This window comes from Grammomys surdaster, unplaced genomic scaffold, assembly GCF_004785775.1.
Source record: "Grammomys surdaster isolate TR1022 unplaced genomic scaffold, NIH_TR_1.0 373, whole genome shotgun sequence".
Classification (NCBI taxonomy): Eukaryota; Metazoa; Chordata; class Mammalia; order Rodentia; family Muridae; genus Grammomys; species Grammomys surdaster.
Genome location: NW_021604792.1, coordinates 10813814 through 10831765, shown reverse-complemented (window position 1 = coordinate 10831765; position 17952 = coordinate 10813814). Strand labels below are relative to the sequence as shown.

At 40.7% G+C, this 17952-nt stretch overlaps 1 protein-coding gene across 4 annotated transcripts in view; it reads right to left on the bottom strand.

Annotated features, from left to right (window-relative positions):
• Window positions 1-242: 242 nt before the first annotated feature.
• LOC114632456 (killer cell lectin-like receptor 4) overlaps window positions 243-17952 on the bottom strand; it is a 44748-nt gene continuing 27038 nt past the window's right edge. For all 4 annotated transcript variants that reach the window (XM_028780971.1, XM_028780968.1, XM_028780969.1 and 1 more), the window contains exons 7-8: window positions 532-687; window positions 243-453 (exon numbers count right to left, since the gene is read on the bottom strand). In XM_028780971.1, the coding sequence (XP_028636804.1) occupies window positions 552-687 (136 nt within the window). In that variant the 3' untranslated portion in view covers window positions 243-453; window positions 532-551. The remainder of the gene's footprint in view (window positions 454-531; window positions 688-17952) is intronic.

Genomic DNA, 17952 nt, shown 5'->3' with positions numbered 1-17952 from the left:
GCAGGCTTCTGTATGGTTCTGGATCTACAGGTTTGTTCAGCAGCCACAGATCTGATGAAAGTGTGAAGACAAGTAGGTGGAGAAGGGCTGTCCCCATAGTATAGCGGAATAGCCAAGGCATATCAGCTTACTCCAGAGGACTCAGCAAGCTGTGAAGTTAGTTGGGTAAAGGACTATCTTCTAGCTCTTAATTGTTCTTTCAGTTAATAGGATTTATTATACTAGTAATGAAATACTCAGGCTGTTTATTTGGGATTTCTTTTATTTAGTTCTATAGGAATTTAAGAAAACAGAACAGATTCCTCCAGGCTTTTTGGCAAATCCTGTCCATGCACCACAGAAGATCTGTCTTGTCTCCACCAGGATGTAAGATGTCCTCTCCACTGTCAAGTCAGATTCCAGAGAGCATTCCCCAAATCTTCGAGATTATCTCTCTGCACAGCAGACTAAGTCCTAGTACAAAAATACTTGTTTGTAAGGGGTTTTGAATTATTACAGGAAAAATGTGAATCAGAAGATTTCATGTTTTACCTTTCACACTCATTGGAGAATCAATCAGGGAATTTATCTAGTCTTTTCCCACAAATACAGCTGTATAATTTCAAACAGTCAATGTTGTCTAGTTTTGTTTTAGATAAGAAAAAACATCCTCCATCCTTTACATTGTATTTCCTTGTGTTCAAGGCACTGAAGAACAAAACCAACAATGGACAACAGGTGAATTTTGAACATTCATTGTAATAAGCCATAATTTAAAAAATTCTACTCTAAATGTAGAGAGAATGTATAATTATTAACCATAAGTCCATCACTAAAATCCGTTCTTTTCTGTAAGCTTGCCCATCGTCGACAGCCTAAAGCCTTCGACCATCGATGTGACTCGTCTCACATCAGTGTTTTGGGGTTGTGAACTTGCCTAAGACCCCCCATAATTAGACATCCAAATTCAAAACTCACATAGTTGGGATTGAACATAAGACGCCTTCTCTAACTAAACAGAGAAGGGGGAGATGCCAGAAGCCAGGACCCTCGCCCTTACCCTTACCCCCTACCTTTCCCCACCTGCACAATGTCCTCTGAAGCTTGGCAACTGCAAGATCCTGCTTGCAACTGCAGATAGACTCAAACCAGAGTACCATGTCTTCTTAAGAATAGCAGGGAGACCATAACTCAAGCAGTGTACCATATCTTCTGAAGAACAGCAGGTAGATCATAATTCAAGGCAGTGTACCATATAGACCATGACATGTTTCAAGGCACAGGCCAAGAAGATTTTGTACTTTTCCACCACCTGGACCCTCTTACCCCCTCCCCTTGTAAAACATGCTATAAAAAAGCATTTCATGTTCAAAAAAAAAAAGAAATTAAAAAAAAAAATAGAAAAAAAAAACAAAACAAAACAAAAAAAAAAAACAAATGTCCCCTATGTCACAACAAAATCTCGATCTAATGTCACACTTGTAATTTTCAGTCAACAGTGAAAACTGATGTTCAGTATTCCCTAGGAATTAATTTATGCTGAACTTGTTCTCCCTCTTTAATCGTGTGGATAAACAGGCTAGGATAAAAGTAAAAACAGATATGTATGACACACAAAATATGGTCTTATAGGCTTGTACTTTAAGAAGAAAAGGAATGTTTGAAATACAAGCACAGATGAAGGATTGCACCTAGTATTTTAGACTGTTCTCTCCCTTTTTCTTCTTCACTTCCTCGCTAATGGGCCTTCATAGAAACATTATAATCTGCTGCATGATAAAATACAGAACATAAATATACTCCTTTTAAAAAAGTTAAATGCTGAAAAAAATCACAAAATAAATTAGAATACAGAGCAAATTAGCATGAAGGCCAAAACAGAAGGACTGTGGATTCTGGAACACTCTGAGATATGCAGCAAAATCAGAAGTCAAAAAGTAGTGATTTAACAATTAGTACTCTATTGTGTAAACCAACAGAAATCAGATTTCTAGTAAGATTGGGGTATTAACAGGGGTTGGATCAAATCTCAGACTGTCAGAAAAGCACTGGTGAGTCAGTTCTTTTTTTCCTGTAATAGAGAAATCTGAATAAAGAACACACTGGAAATTGAGATGCTTAATATTAGATCAATTGAAGTCTAGTGGGACAAAATTTTACTTCCAGGATTTGGAAGAGGAAGGTGGGAGTATTTGAGGTACAAGGCTTTCATACATAGAATGTTTGAGGCAAGACTCTGTTAATAAGACTCTATAAATAAAGTAAAGGGAATGGAAGCCACCCTACCTAAATTGAAATGAGACATTAGCAAAGCATGTCACTGTCTTTGAACTTTGAGTTTAAGAAGAGGAAAAATAGAAAATTCATACTTAACATATTTAGGGGTGTAAAAGAAAAAAGAAATATAAATTAAACTAAGTGTTGTCTGTTGCATAGACCAAACAGGTAAAATACATAGGAATGGATATGCACATAAGACAGCCACAAGACGTTCTAATAAGTAGAGTCAAGAAATGATATATGAATGTTGAATATAGACAAAAGGAACAAAGAACCCAGGAGAGAGCAGTTCATAAAAGATAATCATTAAAAGGGAATAAAATTTATGTTCACACAGTGACTTTCTCATGAATTTACATGACAGCTTCTGTAAATGTCAGAAATTTATAATTGTCAAAGGTTGGAAACATATATCTTCTTATGTAAATGGAGAAATATTTTGGAACATTTTTGCAATGCTAAACTGCTTTGTAATAAGGAGAATGAAACACTGATCTTAGAAAAATGCTTGATTTAACTAAAACATAGTAACAACAATAACATTTAATGATGCAGAGAAACATGGAGACAAACACAAATGTGTACACAGTATATTACACTCTGCACTAGGCCATATTCATTTATAGTACAAGAGAGCAGATGTTTGCTTGCCTGGGGTCAGATGTGGGGCAAAGTTCAATAAAAATCTTTAAAGCATAACATATTTTTTTTTTGGTTTGATGGTTTCTATTTCTGTGATAAAACACCATGTTCAAAGCAACTTGTAGTGGACAGGATTTATTTTGCTTAAATTTCAACATCAACATCAATAATTCAAGGAAGTCAGGACATGATACAATCTGAGCATCAGTTTGGAAGCACCATCTAATGCAGACATCAGGAAGGAATGCATCTTACTGTCTTACTCCCCAAAACTTGATCATCTTTTTTTCTTAGTGTATTCAATACCACCATCCCAGGGGTGATACTCACAATAGGCTGGGCTCTCCCACATCAGTCAATAATTAAGAAAGTGCCCTATAGGCTTGCTGATAGCCTTGCTTATTAAGGCAATTTTTTAATATAGGTCCCCTCCTCTCAGATGACTTTAGATTCTGACAGTTAACATAAAATTAATTTGTACAATGGTGTTTAAAAAGGTATATTTATTTATCAAAATTTACTTATCATATTATGCACACTGAGTACATTTTTACATAGAGACTCCAACTTCAAGACTTGGTTTTTAAAAATGTAACTGTCTGGCAAATAAACAAACAACAGCCCAATCATTTCAGAACTAAAGTACATGACAAGTGGATGCACTGCATGATCCTGAAGATGAAGAAATATCAACAGTGGCAGGATACAGAAAACTAACAAGTATGAATATGAGTTATGGATTCAAACATATTACTAGATCCTTGAAAATTTTTTGAGATTTACAATTTTAGGGTCATGATATAAAGGCAATTGCTTGATCTTAGAAAATATTTATATACATTGTAGTATTATAAAATTACCATTATTATTATTAGGCTTCATGAGGCAGATTTTTACTCTATAGCACAAAATGATCTCAGCCATATGATGAAGCTATCATATGCAGCTGGCCTTGGTGAATATCACTGTGTCTATAGGATTTCAATTTATCATCAAATAAATCAAAGTATGATAGAGAGAGAATCAAGACATTTATAGATTGTGAAAGGTCATTTGAGTTGCTTAAACTAGACAAACAAGTATTTGTTGACTCTAAATTTATATTTTACAAAAAATAAATGCATTCTTAAGAGGATTTCTTCTACATGCAAAAAATAACAAACTCTAGCCAACCAAATAGAAACAACTAACAAACAGATACCCTCAACTTCATCCTAGTTCTTTTTTTGTGTGTTTTCATTCTTTGGTAATTTCACAGAATAAACTGGAAGCACACTCAAAACGCACTCCTTCCAGGTATGCAATCACTCTTGTGACTATACCCCCAAATGAAGAAAAAGATGGTGGAAAGGATAAAAAATTGAAACAAACAAACAACAAACAAAATATCTAAAGAAGACCAATTTGTGTTGCCCTTATAGTAGTCACTGTAGCATTGTCAAACTTCCTGTGGCCAGACTCTTAAAGAAATGAGCCCTTCCCAACCTACACCTCTTCCAGAAGCCACAAACTATGGAGAACAATATAAAGAATCTGTATCATAATTTTTAAGAGTTCTCTTTGGTGACATCCGGTCTAGGTTGTGACTTTTGGGGTGTGGTGGTGACAGTAGGGATTGTTAAAGAAGACTTCTGAATTCCTCTTTCTCAACTGTGGGTATATAGTCACCAATACCATGGTAAAAGTAGCTCCCTTGCCATTACAATCAGCAGAAGAATAGAACAGGATCTTACACATGATTTCTGGATGCATTGCAGACCAAGAACATTCACATGTTCTCCAGCACCAGTACAGGTCATTGAAATTTGTATGACCTACAATGCCAGCTCAGGCCAAAGACAACAACATTGGTCCAGGCTGCTGTAGGATCATGAATATCCACATGAACCTTGAGCTTCAATATGGCTTTTGGCATAAAACCAGGGAGAGCAGTGTGGCCTCCAGGAGTAACATGGACCACCGAGGTTTTTCAAGGAGGCCTAATACAGAAAGACAGAAGTCTTTCAAGGAAGTCCAATACAAAAACAAACCATTATTCTTGGACAAACTTTAAAACTAATCCCTTTGCTTCCCCTACAGTGACTTTAACAATGGATTACCAGAAAATGCCTTACCCCTGTTTTGCATGATCTATTCTGCCAGTATCAGCTTTATCAAGAAATTCTATTCCCTCCTCAAAGGCTAAAAATTTATTCTTGATTTCTTTAGAACTGATAAACTGTGCAATTGTTTCTTCATGATTTGCTCCCTTAGGAAACTGAATCATTGTTCTGGTTTAAAGGTTCTAGTTTCTGATACATTGTCAATACTAGACCATTACTGAGACTAGCCTCTGGGATAGAAAAAGAGCTGAGTTAGCTAAAACATCACAGTGAGAACAATTACAGTGAAAGATACAGAGAAATACAGAACCAATTCCAAATATGTGCATAGTATATGATGCTTTGTACTAGGCCACACTCATTTATAGTACAAGAAAGCACATGTCTGCTTACTGAAGTCCAGGTCCAAGGTGCAGAAAAGAACTTTGGAAAGTAATAAAATTGCTTTGTTTTAGTTTGATGGTTTCCCTTGCTGTCATGAAACACCACGAACAAAGCAACTTGGGACAGTAAAGGATTGATTTTCTTAAACTTCCTCAACATTGCCCATAATCAAATAAATTCAGGACAAGGTTTTTAAAACAAAGTTTATTAACCAAAATATAGGTAACATGAACTTAATAGTAAGTGCATTAACGACAATTATTAATTTTTCTAAACTCATTAAAAATAAAAGTTCTTGAGCTAGTAACATGGCTCACCAAACCTGACAATATGTGGTCAGACTTCAGATCTCACAAAATAGGAGAGAAATAACTCCCTCAGTTTCTCTCTAGCTGGATTTGTGCTCTAAAATGCAAATGCATGGGGACTGGAGAGATAGATTAGTGGTTAAGAGCACTGACTGATCCTCCAGTGGTTCTGAGTTCAAATCCCACCAATGGGACTTCACTGAAACATAGTGATTCACTGACTTTCCTGCAATCAGCACAACTGAGATATCTGCAGTGCAGGATACTGTATTAAGTGCCACAAGTACATTCTTGGGAAAACATACTTTAAAATGTAGACTAAATAATAAAGCACTAGGAAAGGAAAGGCAGGCTGAATTGGAAAATAATAACCAGGTTAGCCTGGCCTGTAGAATGAGGCCCTAAGAAAATAATAACTAATAATTAAAGCATTCATTAAAGTTGCACTTATGAACACTCAGTAAGGAGATTCCTATGCAGGTTTAGGCTTCAGCAGAGCTGAAACTTCAGAAGATTATCATAGCCTGGCAGTCAGTCTTTCTTCTAAATGTCACAGGAAGAAGAACACTGGATCTATGAGAAATGGTCATTTAAATACTAAATAATGAATTCATAAAGTTCAAAAGTTCAAAGCATGTTTGAGAAATACAGTGAGTGTGGACCAGACTAGCCTAGTAAAAAATCTATGTCAAAGAATATCAGACAGAGAAAGATATACACCAACCTCCTTGGAGCTGAAATGGCAAAGGGACACGACTTTAACAAATGATTACCGTTCTTTCACTTGAGATTAATACCAGGGAGAAATAGAGTATTTCAGTTTAACAGGAACAGAAAAGGAAGATTAATGAAATCTACATGCCCATAAATAACAGATCGGAGAGGGGAGGCATGGTAGGAATGAGTGAACACATTGGCCAGCCATGAGTTATCCTTATAGGGATAATCAATGAAGGATGTATGCTGAACATGGACAAGGACATGGACAAAGAGGAAAGGGATCCAATAGACACTCACTATTCACAGATATGCATGAAGCACATATGCTGCATCACGAGCTCCTAATTTTACTCTCACCAAGACCTGTACAGAAGAATCACAAGTTAGGCTCACAGCTGTTCACTGGGTTCATTAGGAGATGACACTGTAACAGGTGGGCAAGCTTCTGTGCCTTCTATAAAGAGAAATTGCTTGTGGTGGTCACACAAACCTTCTGACCAAGGACCTCCTGGCTCGAACTTTAGGTATGGCCCTAGTACCAATACCATCATCACCATGGAACAGTACTGTAGCATAGTCAATGTCCACTAAAATCTCTTAACCTGGATGCAGGCATCTTCTCTCCCTCTAGCAGCTTTCTCTAAATATTACCACCTGCCCATCTCTGACTACATATGATGTTAAGGCTATAAGAAAATTCATTAACTCTGTGGAAAATCATAATCTAAAACACCAAAAATCCCAGCGCTTTGGACATAGAACTGGGCTAAGGCTAGTTTGTGTCATACGATACTTCACATAGATAAACCAAAATTAGTAACTATATTAATAATCTCTGTGATTATATGTATTAATATATATTGTAAGTCTGGCTGTTGTCTGGCCACTTCTGTGACAGCTTTCTTAAGATGTCCTTTAAGGAAAGAGAGGAAGATATTTCATGGAACATTTGCAACCTAGCTGTCCACACTGACAGGGCCACATTTAGAATAGAAGTGAGCTAGACCTTCCATGTTCCCAGGCACTGAAGGAAAGATTCCTGAGAAAGTTAACACTGTGGGTACCATGCCACAGATAGTTTCTGTATCTGCTGAAGAAGAAATCCAATGAATGTCACAAAGAAAATGACATCATGAACAAAAGACAAGAAAAACAGTACATTAAACACACAGAAGTACAGACAGTAGGAGTACCAACTAGTAAATGTAAAAGAAATATAATTGGAATCTTTCAAGAGATAGAAGACAAGCCAGAATTGCCTGCTCATAGTCTCATCAGCTGAGGGATAGAGACAGGAAGATCATGATTTCAAGGATAGCCTGGATGAAATAAATACCTATCTCAAAATATCACCAAAATAATAAAAATTAAATTTATTTTTAAATTATATAAAGAGCAACTTAACATATCACTACCCAGAAAGGTTATTAAATAACAAAGAATTATGATGGGTATTACTTAAATTTTTAAATTTCTAAAAAATAATCAACAATCAGAAAAAAATGATAAATATGTGATTTGAGGACAGAAATGTGATTCTAGGATTCCAGGACAAAGGTGCATGAGTATTGGTAATTAAGGTACAGGAGAGAATAAAGGACGAATAAACCAAAACTAAGGATGCATAAAGAGACTTATGGAAACCCAGTAGTTAGGAAGCCTATAGTTGACTAACACAGAACAGACTCTATATATCCTTAAAATTGTGTGTGTGTAGATTTGGTTTTGTGTTTCCTTGTTTGTTTTGGGGGCAATGTTTGTACTATTGTGTTTGTTTGTTTGTTTCATTACTTGCTTAATATTATATTCCCTTTTTTGTTACTGTTGTTGTTTTGGGGAGAGAGAAATTACATGACTCTGAGTGGGTAGAAGTTAGGGAGAAACAAGCAAGGAGTACTCACTGGGGAGGAAACCTGATTAAAATATATTCTAAGAAAAAATGTAATTAAAAATTAAAAATTTAACTTTGGAAAAGGGTTACATTACAGAAGGTATACGTTTTTAATAGAAAACCAAAGTGCAAAGAAAAGGATACCTCCAGAGCAATTACTTAGTAGTCAGGGAGATAACAGAGGTCTCCTTTATAGCACAGACTATTGCTACTGCCCTTGCTTACGAAAACTACATAAGACCCTATAGCTGAAGATGCTCACACATTGACTTTAACACATAGAGACATCAATCACAAACCAATATGGAAATACCTTTTCCTGGGCTCACTTTTAAAGGGTTAATAGGTGCTTTGCAAGTTGCAGGGAAGAAAACATATGAGTAGTCCTATCCTGCACAGGGTTCTGCATGCTACAATGCTGACCTGCTAGGTAAGATATGTTTTTAGGAAAAGTAGATGCTTCTTAATGGAACTGAGGCCTTTATGATGCAGGAAAATAATGTCTGGTATTGCAATCCAAACCAAAAGCCCAAGATTGTGGGATGTCACAGGACCTAGGTTGGGTAGGGTCAAACTTGCTACAATCACTCTGCTAAGCAGTGAGAAGTTAGAATGCATTCTTAATATTTATAGTTATTGCCTAGGCCTGTTCTGTTCTCTTCTTACATAAGATGTGCTTCTTTATACAGTGGGCCATAGTCCATGCAGAGAGGCAGAATTGGTCAATGTGCTTAGAAGTGCTTATGTGCTCAGCCCTTAAGGAGACATCTACATCCACTTCTCCCCCTCCATACCACCAGCAAGTCTCATGGCATAGCAGGGAAGAGGACATAGAAAGAATGTAAGAACCAGAAAGGGAAAAAGCTCTGTGAAGTGCTGTTGGGAGCCGCCACGAGAGCTGACAAAGTCCGCCATCGCTAGGTGGCGCTGTCGCCCGTAATTCTTCCTAGTACCAAGTAAACTGCGCATGTGCCATGGTTAGCCCGCCAAAGCTAAGCCCATCCCACGGCGTTTGGCGCGCTACGAGTAAGCAGCCAATCAGGGGGTGAATACCCCGCTCTGGGGTATATAGGCAGTGCTTTCCCACGCCTTCTTCGTCTTCTACCACCATTTTGGTTTAGGGAAATAAACGTGTTTCTACGGAAGGATTCTGGTGTGTATGTGTGTGTGCGTGTGTGTATGTTTTTTGCCGGCGAGACCATTACGCGCGCGCCCCGCACATTTGGTGCCGAAAAACCCGGGAGAATTTACCATCGCCGGCACCGTATTCAGAAGACCCCCGCTCGCCATCCACGCGTGGAGAGAATCCAGAACCGTAGGACGGGGTAACGTTCTCTGAAAGATATGTTTCGATTTGATTTGATTCACTTCCCTCCCCAGTTGGCAGGAACGCTAGAGGCTTTCGCCTTGGTGCTAGCAGCATCACTTTTTCTGCTCCTGGTTTTCGTGAGGGTTCGGAGAATAGTACAAATCAGCATGTCAGAGACAGAGACAGGACAGAAGCGCTTAGGAATTCAGAAAGAAAAAGGAAGAAAAAGTATATTTAAGGAAAAAGGCCTTTCCAAAGACACACAGTCTAAGGAAGTGGGAGATGAGAGAAAGTACGCTCTTGGGAGAGACAGGAGGATAGGAAGCCTCAGGAAAAGATCTCTTTATCCGGTAAAGGAAGTGCTGGGGCGTGATGCCTCTGAGTCGGAGGGGATAACTTCCTCAGAGGACTCAGATGAAGAAGTAGGTAAACAGTTACCGCCGCAAAATCTAAAGCAGGGGAAAACGAGAGATAGAAGCCGGACGGCCTCTCGGCCTGTAGCGCCCTCCCAACCTAATGTTCCCGGCGCACCTCCGCCTCATGTGGACGGACGTGGCTCAAGCTCCTTCCTTTCAGAGGAAGACAAAAGAAAAATGTTACAAGCTTTTCCAGTGTTTGAGGACGCGGGAGGAGGCCGTGTCCACGCGCCTGTAGAGTATGCTTCTATCAAAGAATTTGCTGAATCGGTTAACAAATATGGAGTTGATGCTAATTTTACAATTATGCAGCTTGAGAGATTTGCCACTATGGCAATGACTCCGAATGATTGGCAGAACACAGTAAAAGCTGCCCTCCCTAATATGGGACAGTATATGAAATGGAAGGCCTTGTGGCACGACGCTTCTCAAGCACAGGCAAAGGCCAACGCTAATGCAGAGGGCAACCAGAGACAGTGGACTTTCGAATTATTAACAGGGCAAGGACAGTATGTTGTTGACCAGACTAACTATGATTGGGGAGCATATGGCCAGATTTCCGCCGCCGCAATTAAGGCATGGAAGGCACTCTCAAAAAGGGGTGAGGCTGGAGGAAATTTAACAAAAATATTACAAGCCCCCCAGGAGTCCTTCTCAGAATTTGTTGCTAGAATGACAGAAGCAACAGGCAAAATTTTCGGAGACCCAGAGCAAGTCAAGCCATTGATCGAGCAATTAGTATATGAAAATGCCTCACCAGAATGTAAGGCAGCTATTGCCCCTAGGAGAAACAAAGGGCTGACAGATTGGATAAAGGTCTGCCGAGGTCTTGGAGGCCCACTGACTAACGCGGGCCTGGCAGCAGCTATCCTACAGGGCCAGAGCCGCTCAGGTCCTGGCGGCCGTAAAGTATGTTATAATTGTGGTAAACAGGGTCATTTGAAACGAGAATGTCGTACTCCTATACAAAAGAAAACCCCTGGGTTATGTACTAAATGCAGGAAGAGATATCATTGGGCCAATGAATGTCGTTCGGTTAAGGACATTCAGGGAAGGATTATTCAACATGATCCCTCCCCTATAGAAAGAGATGAAAATATTTCAAAAAACGAATATCCGGGCCCAACGTCTCAGGGCCCGAAAAAATATGGGACACAAGCCTACAACCGGGGGAGATCTCTAACTACAGAGCCACTAGAGGGTCCGCAGGGTTGGACCTCCGCTCTATCTCCCAATTCTTATTAATGCCACATGAGGGTGTGCAACCTATCCCGGTTGATTTTAAAGGTCCCCTGCCTGAGGGAAGCGTTGGCCTCATTATAGGCCACTCCTCTCTTACCCTGAAGGGGCTTGTGGTTCATCCTAGTGTCATTGACCAAGATTATACAGGAGAACTTCAAGTTCTCTGTTCCTGCCCACAAGGCATATTTTCTATCTCCCCTGGAGACAGGATTGCTCAATTGGTTATCCTTCCAAGTTTACATAATTGTTTTCCATCCACCGGGGCGCCAAGAGGTGCCAATAGGTTCGGTTCTTCAGGAACTGACTTTGCTCATTTAGTAGTGGATCTCAAAACCAGACCCACTTTACAATTAACAATAGAAGGGAAGAGCTTTACAGGAATTTTAGACACAGGAGCTGATAAAAGTATTATTTCCTCTAACTGGTGGCCAAAAACGTGGCCTGTTACACAGTCATCCCATTCCTTACAAGGGTTGGGATATGAGGCCAACCCCACCGTCAGTTCACACTCCTTGACTTGGAAGACGCCAGAGGGTCAGACAGGAAGCTTTATACCTTATGTGCTTCCTCTCCCCGTTAACCTCTGGGGAAGAGACATTTTACAAGAACTGGGACTGACTCTAACTAATGAGTACTCTCAACAAGCTATTAATGTTATGAAAAGAATGGGATATAAGGAAGGAAAAGGCCTTGGCAAAAAAGAACAAGGAAGGTTAAACCCAATCTTACAGGAGAGTAATACAGGGAGACAAGGTCTGGGTTTTCCCTAGTTGCCACTGAGGGCTCCTTGCCCATACCCTGGCTTACAGAGGAAGCCGTGTGGGTTCCTCAGTGGCCCCTATCCTCTGAAAAATTGGAAGCTGCTACAAGGCTGATTGAGGAACAGGCACAGCTTGGTCATTTAGAACCTTCTACTTCTCCTTGGAATACCCCTATCTTTGTTATAAAAAAGAAATCAGGAAAATGGAGACTTCTCCATGATCTAAGGGCCATTAATAAACAGATGCAGCTGTTTGGCTCAGTGCAACGAGGCCTGCCTCTGCTCTCTGCTTTACCTAAGCAGTGGAGGATAATAATTATAGACATTAGGGATTGCTTTTTCTCCATTCCCCTACACCCGCAAGATAGGCAAAGATTTGCGTTCACCTTACCTGCTGTTAATCACCTTGAGCCAGATAAAAGATATCAGTGGACAGTTTTGCCTCAAGGCATGGCAAATAGTCCTACTATGTGTCAGCTGTATGTACAAATGGCCCTTGAACCTGTTAAGAAACAATTTCCTTCTCTACTCTTGATTCATTTTATGGACGATATTTTAATATGCCATAAAGAGTTGACCATTTTGCAGAACTCATATCCTTTATTAATTGCTACATTAAGACAGTGGGGTCTGCATATTGCCACAGAGAAGGTTCAAATTTCAGAAATTGGTTCCTTTTTAGGGACAGTTATTTACCCTGAGAAAATAGTTCCTCAAAAATTAGAAATTCGCAGAGATCATTTACATACCTTAAATGATTTTCAAAAGTTATTAGGTGATATAAATTGGTTAAGACCATTTTTGAAAATTCCCTCTGCTGAATTAAAACCTTTGTTTGACATTCTAGAAGGAGATTCCCATATTTCCTCACCAAGAGCGTTAACACCGGCTACAAACCATGCCCTGCGATTGGTGGAGGATGCCTTGCAGGAAGCTCAGCTAAAACGCATTGATGAGACCAAAACTTTTAATCTGTGTGTCTTTAAAACCAGACATTTACCAACTGCCATATTATGGCAAGATGGACCCTTATTATAGATTCATCCTAATGCCTCTCCTGCAAAGATTATTGAATGGTATCCAGATGCGGTTGCTCAGCTTGCCTTACGGGGATTAAAAGCAGCTGTCACTCATTTTGGAAGGGAGCCTAAAGTTTTAATAGTGCCTTATACTACACATCAAGTTCAAATATTAACTGCTACCTCTGATGTTTGGGCCGTGTTGGTCACCTCCTTTAATGGCCAAATAGATAATCACTACCCTAAACATCCCATTTTACAGTTTGCCTTAACCCAAGCTATTGTATTTCCACAGGTCTTATCTCAAAAGCCGCTCCCAGATGGAGTGGTAGTTTACACAGATGGGTCAAAGACAGGTGTGGGTGCTTATGTAATTGATAATAAGGTCACTGCCAAACAATATCATGAGACCTCACCTCAAGTTGTGGAATGTTTGGTAGTCCTGGAGGTTCTTGAAACCTTTCCAGGCCCTTTAAATATTGTTTCAGATTCCTTTTATGTAGTAAATGCAGTTAAAGCCTTAGAAGTGGCAGGGCTAATTAGACCATCTAGTAGACTCGTAAAAGTTTTTCAAAAGATTCGATTCGCCTTAATTAATAAGAGATTCCCAGTTTTTATTACACATATCAGGGCTCACTCAGGTCTACCAGGCCCAATGTCTCATGGGAATGACCTAGCGGATCGAGCCACAAAATTGGTTGCTATCGCCTTATCTTCCAAATTAGATTTGGCCAAAGATTTTCATAAAAACTTTCATGTGACAGCAGAGATGCTACGTCGTCGGTTTGAGATAACTAGAAAAGAAGCTAGAGATATAGTTACTCAATGTCAGAATTGCTGTCAATTTTTACCAGTGCCTCATGTAGGAATTAATCCACGAGGAATTCGGCCACTACAGATTTGGCAAATGGATGTTACTCACATCCCAACCTTTGGCAAATTACGATATTTACATGTTTCCATTGACACTTATTCTGGAATTATATTTGCTTCTCCGTTGACCGGAGAAAAGACAACACATGTTATTCAACACTGCCTTGAGGCATAGAGTGCCTGGGGGAAGCCTAGAATTCTTAAGACGGACAATGGGCCATCGTACACTTCTCAAAAGTTTAGACAGTTTTGTCGCCAAATGGAGGTAACCCATCTGACAGGCCTCCCTTATAACCCTCAAAGACAAGGCATCATAGAACGGGCTCATCACACTCTTAAGTCTTATCTAATAAAACAAAAGGGAGGAGTCGAGGAGACCCTACCCTTAGTGCCACGAGTCACCATTTCTATAGCACTCTTTACCCTCAATATTCTTAACCTGGACAGTCAGGGCCATTCAGCTGCTGACCGTCACTGTTTAGAGCCTGAGAGGCCGAAAGAGATGGTGAAATGGAAAGATATTTTGACCGGACAATGGAAGGGCCCAGATATTGTTTTATTAAGAGCCAGGGGAGCGGTCTGTGTGTTTCCACAAGAAGAAGACAATCCGTTTTGGCTACCAGAACGGCTGACGAGGCGACTCGCGATACTGGAAGGTGACACCCAGACAGACCCTCCAGGCTCTGATGATAGCCCTTGTACTGATCCAAGGGATACAGGTTCCTAGTATTTTTGTTTATTTTATCAAATTCCACCTTTAAGAATTGTACCAATAAAACCTGCTGGATGTCCCAGTGTTGGAATTCTAAAGATTCACTCGCACTATGGTTGCCAGAGTCACGCGATGGGCTCCCATCCCCATGGAGACTCCTTCCACTTTGTCATTATTTAGACAAAAAAGAGATTTTGAGATAACTACAGCCATAGTGACAACGATATTAATTAGTGTCGTTACCGCCACTGCCACTGAGATTGCTATGTCAACTTCTGTTCAGGTGGGCACTACCCCCAATTGTCAGCCACGGTGGCAGAGACTGTTAACCTTCAAACCTCCGCCAGTACCCTACTAAAAGGCGGGCTAATCATCCTTAATCAACGCCTTGATTTAGTGAGAGAGAGATTAGATATCCTCTTTCAACTAGCCCAATTGAGATGTGAGAAAAAACTGGGTACACTTTACATCACCAGTGTACAGTATAAAAACTTTACTCGTGTAACTAATCTGTCCAGAAAATTGTTTCAGTATCTTACAGGAAACTGCTCAGAAAACTTCAGTGAGACACTCAGAAAATTGAGAGCAGCTGTGGTGAACATCAACTCGACACACGTGGATCTGTTCCTGACTGAGGGACTGTCCTCCCAGAATTCTTCAGCTTTCTTCCTTTCTTTTCCTTTTCCCCCCTTCCTTTTTTTTAAGTAAGTGGGAGTAAGCCTGTTTAGTTTACCCTAAGTTGTGGTTTAGTATTCATCCTTTGATTGGTTTGCGAACTCATAGCTCAATAGAATTTTGGCAAGGCTATTATTGGCCAGGCGTTTGTGACCAAAGTACTAGGGGCTTTCCCTGCAGTGTAGCTTTCACTGCTTCAAAAATGAGCAGTCCTCCCCTTGCGAGTGGTGGTGCTAAATGTTAGGCCATCAGCGTTACACCCCAGAGATTTGCCCAATACACTGGGTCAGTGAGGAGTCTCGACCTGGCTGATTCTTGTCTGTATAGCTGTGGTACCTGAGTTTTGAGACAAACAGCCCTTGCACCCCTAGGAGATGACTCCATTGCACAGGGATGGGTGTTTGCATCTCTTTCTGTTCCCCTTAGCCCTTGCACCCAGAGGACTTGTGTTTCCATTGCACCTGGTAGGGTAAGGGAGACGGTTTTAAACTGTTGGTTCTTTGATCGCTTATTCCCCCAAGATGGAATTTGCTTGATCAGGCCGTGGGTTTGAGTCATAACTGGTACCATGCTAGACAGGCTAAGGGCAGTCAGTTAGATAACTCCATCCTTTTGTCTCCAGACCGGCTGTCAATTGATCCCAACGACGGGAATAAGCTGATCTCATATGCCAGAGGTATACCACGAATGGTGATATTACCCGGTGACAGGCATTACGAGTGGCCACAACCTGGAGCGCACATTCAGAGAATGCCAGGTGTGGGTGCGCGACCCTCGTAGCCTAGCCAGAGCGCTCACCATTCTTTGGTGCTGGCTGTGAAGAAATGTCAGTCAGCCTAGACACGGGACATTGGCCAGTGTCTGTTTGACAAATCTAAAAGGAAATAGCCAGTAGACAGATTCCTCAGCCGCTGCACCCTAGGGCTTCTGGTAAAGACACCCTGTAAAGCCTCAAACATTTCTGTACACAGTCCCTGCCCACTAAGGTGTTCGTTCCACGGATAGAAGGTCTGGTAAGTCAATAACGGAGTGGACGGATAAGGCTCGGCCACCTAAGACAGGGCAGCCTCAAGTGGGGAGGCTGACCCCGTGACGGGTAAGAGTTTGAGCACCGCCCTCTAAAGAGACTCAGACCCGCCGTGAGACCCCCCAAAATTGGGAGTTACGAAACCTTCCCAGGGATCTCTGCCACCCTCTATATTTAAACAAAAAGGGGCAGTTGTTGGGAGCCGCCACGAGAGCTGACAAAGTCCGCCATCGCTAGGTGGCGCTGTCGCCCGTAATTCTTCCTAGTACCAAGTAAACTGCGCATGTGCCATGGTTAGCCCGCCAAAGCTAAGCCCATCCCACGGCGTTTGGCGCGCTACGAGTAAGCAGCCAATCAGGGGGTGAATACCCCGCTCTGGGGTATATAGGCAGTGCTTTCCCACGCCTTCTTCGTCTTCTACCACCATTTTGGTTTAGGGAAATAAACGTGTTTCTACGGAAGGATTCTGGTGTGTATGTGTGTGTGCGTGTGTGTATGTTTTTTGCTGGCGAGACCATTACGCGCGCGCCCCGCACAAAGTGCAGCCTTCTGGACAAGATAGAATTTCAGCAAAGATTATTTCTTTTTCTATCACTATTCTTAGGTAACAGCTGCTGGAAAAGGGAGAATCAATTCTGAGGGTGTGACCATTGTTGGGTTTCCTTATTGCAGTGGATAGACTACAAACATGCACATATGGATAGTTAGTTACAAAGACATGAGCTAATGGGGCATATCACAACTTTCAGTAGGACTAGCAGATGATATGTTCATATATTCTTTGATGTATATGAGATAATGTACAAAAATATATATTATTAATAAAGATACCTAATTAATCAGCAAAAAGTTTTCTACCAGATTATAAGTACCAAAAACTTGAGATTTCCACAATACAACACCTTGAAATGGAAGGTAGGCATACATATATATGTGTGTATAAACATATTCTTTTATTTATAATTAATCAACAATTATATAAGTAACAACAGTAAAAATTGTCACATGAATGTCTCAGTGACTCATACTCATTGTGCCTGTCATGATCATTCAGTTGCTTCACACCATCTCAAGTTGTTGACTTTGTAGTGCCCTTCAGAGACATCAAACCCAGACACTATTTCAGATGCCAAGAAGTGCTTACTGACAGGAGTCTGATATACCTGTCTCCTGAGAGGCACTGCCAGAGCCTGACAAATACAGAGGTGGATGCTCACAGCCAATCCTTGGGCTGAGCACAGGGTCCCCATTGGTGGAGTTAAAGAAAGATCTGAAGAAACTGATGGGGTTTGCAATCAGATAGGAAGAACAATATCAACCAAACAGATAAACCATTGCTCCCAGGGACTAAACCAGCAAAGAGAATACATGGAGGGACCCATTACTCCAGCCAAGTATGTAGCAGAGGATGGCCTTGTCAAGAATTAATGGGAGGAGAGGCCCTTTGTCCTGTGAGGGATTGATGACCTACTGTAGGAGAAAGCCAGGATGGGAGGCTGAAGTTGGTGGGTGGGTGGGTGAACACCCTCATAGAAGCGGGATCAGGGGAATGGGATGAGGGGAAACAACAAATGGGGATATAACATTAGAAATGTATATAAATAAAATATCCT